The following is a 5,315-nucleotide window of genomic DNA, read 5'->3' as shown; positions in this document are numbered from 1 at the left end:
TATTCTAAAGTTAACCAATAATAAATATCATACTTTTTACCATTAATGCAACATCTTGGAAAGGTGTGATAAAAAACTGATGGTTGGATTAAAATGCATGAGAATGTTTTATAATTTGAACTTCATTTTTAACACTGTGATTACCAGCGGAATTATTAATTACTTATCGTGTTAAGCAGTGGCAGCTAAGATTTATCTGAGAGCCAGATGCAGTCATCAAAAGAGCAGCATCTGGCTTTAGAGCCATAGGTTCCCTACCCCTGACCTATGGTGTATTCTCTGAGAACATCTGTTTTTGTTTGAAATGTTTTGAGGCATTATCTATATTTTTTACATTAGAATGGTCCACTAGACTGAGAAGAGACATTTTAAAGAATGGGCTGTTACCTGTTTTTTGTTTAAATATAATTAACCTGTTTTGAGGCATTATTTATGTGTATATTATATACAAGAGGTTATTTTGAATATAGCTACCTCTGTACTTTTTCTAAAACTGTGAATGTTACATAATACAAGTGTGACTTATTTTGTTATACTGTCAACGGAGGAGAAAAAATGTTTCATTTAAATAAATATATTATTTATAAAGCAAGTTTAAGTATCATTGGGAAATTTTCACCTGCTGCCCGCCTTGGCACGCACATATGTGTCCTCTTTTTGGGATTTCAGAATATGGTCAGCCTACTAATGAGAACTTTTCAGAATGTCTTCATGCATATATGGTATTGATTTATCAACCCCTAATCATTATATTACAATGCTTTTTAAAAAATAAAAATAAACAAATAGGGCCTTTGTATTCAATTACGACAGTCAACGCAATATTTTGAGCTGTTAATTCAACATGATTGAGCGGTCATTTTCATCACACCGCAGACGCGGGTGACTATCATCCCCCTACACGCCTCCGACATGGCCGCCGGAGCACATCACGGCACAGCAGGGCGCAGCACGGCTCCCAGCATGAGCAATTTAGGAAATCAGATATTTACAAGTTAGCGAAAGGAGAGTCAGTGTCACTTTCATTAAGGTTGAGCACACCCGCTTCCGACTTTAGAGTTATTTATTTGACTCTAGACTTACATTCATCTTACATCGAGGACTGTGCAAAAAGAGACAGAATAGTGAAGTGAGTGGAGGGAGTGGGGGGACAAAACAAATACAAAAGCCACTCATATTTAGGGAATGAAAGAAAGTAAACACAAGAGGCTTGAAAGGAAGTAAACAGTAGGGATCAAGGGATAAACACAACAGTAAAATGGACCCTGGGTAGCCCACTCATTAGCCTCTTTCACACAATCATAGCCGTAACACAACCTAGCAAAGCAGGATATTGCCATAATTAGATGCGTAACAACAATGGCCAACAGGGCAGAATAAGTGCCACCCTTTCCCATAGGCACCATCTTGCCGCTGTTATGACACTGATACAGCCTTTAGGAGCCAGAAAACTACAGAGTTCTCCTCATTCAGTGTCGATGCATTTTACCCAGCTGTGTGAAAGGGGCTGATGAATACTGGTAAACCCCACAATTGACATATTTTGGTGTACATTAGAGGACTTCCATTAAGCCTTGGTGGCTTTGTGGAATGAACCAAATGTCTGCTTCCCCAAACTAGCTGTAGACGTGTTTACTAAAAACTGCCGTATGAAAACTGTACTTAAAATATTTAACCCATTTTCAACACGCCTGCCCCAACCCCAAGCCAGCAAACGCACACACCTGTACCGACTCACACATTTTGCTAATGTTTTTTTTTTCTACATTGTCCTCTGCACTATATACCATTAAAAGCCTATTGGGACTACTGTACAGAATACAAATGTGTACAAGTTTCCACACCACATAATTTCATTTTGCAGTTAGTTTAAGCAGGATAAAGTGCCTTTACTTGGAAACATTCAGAAGGTTTTTCCTTGTAGATTGGCGTCGACAATACTAAGGTACCGATGTCTCAGTGAGGCATGTTTGTGGAGTGTCTCAACAGGATGCAGCTTTGTGCTGTCCGTTCTGTGTTATGGGATTGATTTTTTCCAGCGTGATGTCCGTATCGCTGTCTAAATTCCCCGAGATGGCCGGGCACAGTTTGTCCAAGGAGTTGTTTTCCACACATACCTCCAGCATGTTGTCCCCCGGTTCTCCTCTGTCCAGTTTGTGTAACTCCTCCTCCTGACACAGGATGCTGTGAGGAATCACGCAGCCCGCCGAGTTGTTGCCCTCCTTCGGGATGTGGCCTTTGGGCTGGTACTCACAGTTGGGCTTAGAAAGAGACACTCTGGCGTTGTTGATGCTGAGGATCTCGATGGTGTTGCTGCCCGGGCAGAGGCGGTGGCATCCCAGCAGAATGGAAAAGGCCTTGCGGAAGTCTGCATTGAAGGCATAGATGATGGGGTTGAGCGAGGAGTTGGCCCAGCCGAACCACACAAACACATCAAAGGTGGTGTGGCTGATGCACGGGAAACCAGCGGCGTGGTTGAGTAGGTTGGGATCACATAAAGGAACCATGCAGTTGAGGATGAAGAAGGGCAACCAGCAACACACAAACACCCCCATGATGACAGAGAGTGTCTTTAAGACTTTGGTTTCTCGCTTGAATGACATTTTGAACGAGCTCTCGCTCTCTATGTTGGATGTGTTCCCCATGCTGCTGTGGCGGTTTTTGGCACTCTCCGCCGCCCGCTCCAGGGCGGATATTCTCCGTATCTGTTTTTGGGCAATGCGGTAGATTCGGGTGTACGTGACAATCATTATGGCCACGGGGATGTAGAAGCTGATGACGGATGAGGAGATGGCGTAGCTCCTGTTAAGGCGGGAGTCACAGTTATCAGGAGGCAGATCGCCAGGGTACGACAAGTTTAGCTCGGCGTAACTGGTGGTATGAGCTTTGTGCCAGTTCAGCTGAACGGGGATGAAGGAGATGAGCACTGACAAGGTCCACGCCACGCTAATCATCAGACAGGCCACTTTGGGGGTCATCTTTCGTTCGTAACGGAAGGGGCTCGAGATGGCCCAGTAGCGGTCCACGCTAATCACACACAGGTTCAAGATGGAGGCGGTGGAGCACATGATGTCGAACGCTACCCACATGTTGCAGAAGGCGCCAAAGGGCCAAAAGCCCATGATTTCCGTTGCCGCCTTCCACGGCATCACCAAGATGGCCACCAAGAGGTCGGAGATGGCTAGCGAGATGACAAAGAAGTTGGTGACTTTGGACCTCAGGTGACGGAACTTGGCGACGGCGGCGCAGACCAGCGTGTTGCCCAGCAGCGTAGTGAAGATGAGGAGGGAAAGGAAGCATCCCGTCAGCACCCGTCTGGACGAGTCGCACTCTGATAGCAACAGTTTGCCATCTAGCACCGCTGACAAATTGTGATCCATTGTTTTGAGGCTACGCTTGAGTCAGAAAAAAATGAAGGGGGTAGGGCGGGTGGGTTTTAGGGATGTGTCGGGGGAGGTTGTGAGCCGTCACCCCATCACATCCCCTCTGCCTGCCGCAGCTGCGCCTCTCGTCAATTTCAGGACAGGAAGGTCAGCTGTTTCCACGCCGGTCCTCTTGCAGTCTGGGTCCCAGGTTGGCGCCTTCTCTGAGTCACCATCATGGCTTTCGGTGCTCATATTGCAGAATCTCACTCATCAGACACTCCAGTCTCCAGTCCCAGTCTTAATCATCCAAAATGCTGCATTTAAAAGACTCGTCATCTGGAAAAGTTTCGCACCACATTTCCGCTGCGCCGCGACGAGTACAGCTGCTGGGACTGGTCATTAGCCTTATATAGCACCTCATCAATAGCTGCTATTGACAAGCTTGGCACTGCGTTTATCTGATTTGTTTTAATGGTACTCCAGGCGTTTCCACTTGACTATATTGGTGCCTGGATCGAAACCCTTCAGCTGCCTATTATTTCTTTCATGTATTTAGTAAGAGACGACATAATTAGACTGAAAGCATCAAAGTGTCCACTTTAAAATGACATGTGGCTATAATCCTCCGTCATCATTTTTGCCCTTCTTTCTTTGGTGTGTTCCAATAGTAGAGTTTTACCTTGAAGTTTGAAAATCCTTGGGTGGAATATCCATGTAATCAATAAAATAGTTTAGTAGAAGGATGACATCCTGGCTCGCAAACAATCCAGGTTCTGCTTCATTTTTTTGAGTCCAAATGCAGTCAACTTGCAGCTCTGCGCACTCTGTGGAAAGTCAGTCCTCTGTTATTCCTTCTTAATGTTTTCTATTTCACGGAGGCGATCACTTCTTGCGGGGCATCCATATGATGCCGTCTTGATCCATGCATACAGAAAAAAAGAGGAGGAGGAGAGTGTGTCATCCAAAGGGGGGCTAGCCACTCTCTCTCTCTCTCTCTCTGCTCCTGCATGCCGCCACCGCTCCATTCATGCAGCCCTCCACACAAGGGGGGGCTCTAAGGGCAAAAGGCACCACCAATTCCAAAAATGATGACCGGCTCACATTGAGCTTGGCTGCACCTGAACTTGACTTCTATGTGTGACAAATGGACTTAAAGTCCCTTTTTGACACATTTAACAAAACCTCACGCCTGCTGTGCACCTTTTTTGAGTGTGTTTCAAATGGGAGGTTATTTTATTGTTGCATAAAAGGAGTGGAGATGCTGGAAAAGACGGTGCCTTTATGATCTGAAATGAACTCGCCAGATTGCACACGTGAGGCACCAGGGCGCCATCTCGTGTCAAAAGAAAGAGAGTGTGTATGTGTATGTGATGGGGGCGGGGGGGGTTCCTGTACCGTTGCATTAATACACCTCAGTGAACAGAATCCTGTGAGACTGCAGCAGCAGGACTGTAGACAATGTTTTGTAATGTAGGGTACGACAGTCAATCAGTGTGTCATGTAAACACAATAACTCTGGCGGGGGGGGGGGGGATATTGCATGTGTGCATCTATGACGATGCATGACGAGGTGTGTGTGTCATGACAGTGTGTGTGTTGTGAAAGAGTAATGCATGTAGACAAGCCAAGTGTAAGAGGCCTGGCGGACACAGCGCCCACATTTCCCCGCAGCGCAGAGCCAGGCTATGGCGTGCAGCCCCCCAAGTTCAAACCAAGACCACGTTAGACACAAACACACACACGCACACACAAGCAGCCATGCAGGCTAATTTATATCTGCTCCAAAAAGCAAACCAAATAGAATAGGAGTAGAAGAGAATAGAGTAAACAGATATGTCTACTTTGTTTTTTTCTTTGGTGTGTGACTCGCTTCGTTCTTTAGAACTAGAAGGAATTTGACGCTGAAGTTAACATTTGGGTGCTAATGAGCATGTTTGTTCATTCAATTGA

General features: G+C 45.6%; 1 protein-coding gene across 1 annotated transcript; it reads right to left on the bottom strand.

Moving 5' to 3' along the window:
• Nucleotides 1-1,045: 1,045 nt before the first annotated feature.
• On the bottom strand, nt 1,046-4,359 carry drd1b (dopamine receptor D1b). Its single transcript, XM_061898673.1, has one exon. It carries the CDS (start codon nt 3,378-3,380, stop codon nt 1,983-1,985), a length of 1,398 nt encoding a protein of 465 aa, XP_061754657.1. The 5' UTR covers nt 3,381-4,359; the 3' UTR covers nt 1,046-1,982.
• Between the last annotated feature and the right edge of the window lie 956 nt (nt 4,360-5,315).

This window comes from Nerophis ophidion, linkage group LG04 (assembly GCF_033978795.1).
Source record: "Nerophis ophidion isolate RoL-2023_Sa linkage group LG04, RoL_Noph_v1.0, whole genome shotgun sequence".
Taxonomy (NCBI): Eukaryota; Metazoa; Chordata; class Actinopteri; order Syngnathiformes; family Syngnathidae; genus Nerophis; species Nerophis ophidion.
This window is presented reverse-complemented; position numbering and strand designations above follow the sequence as displayed.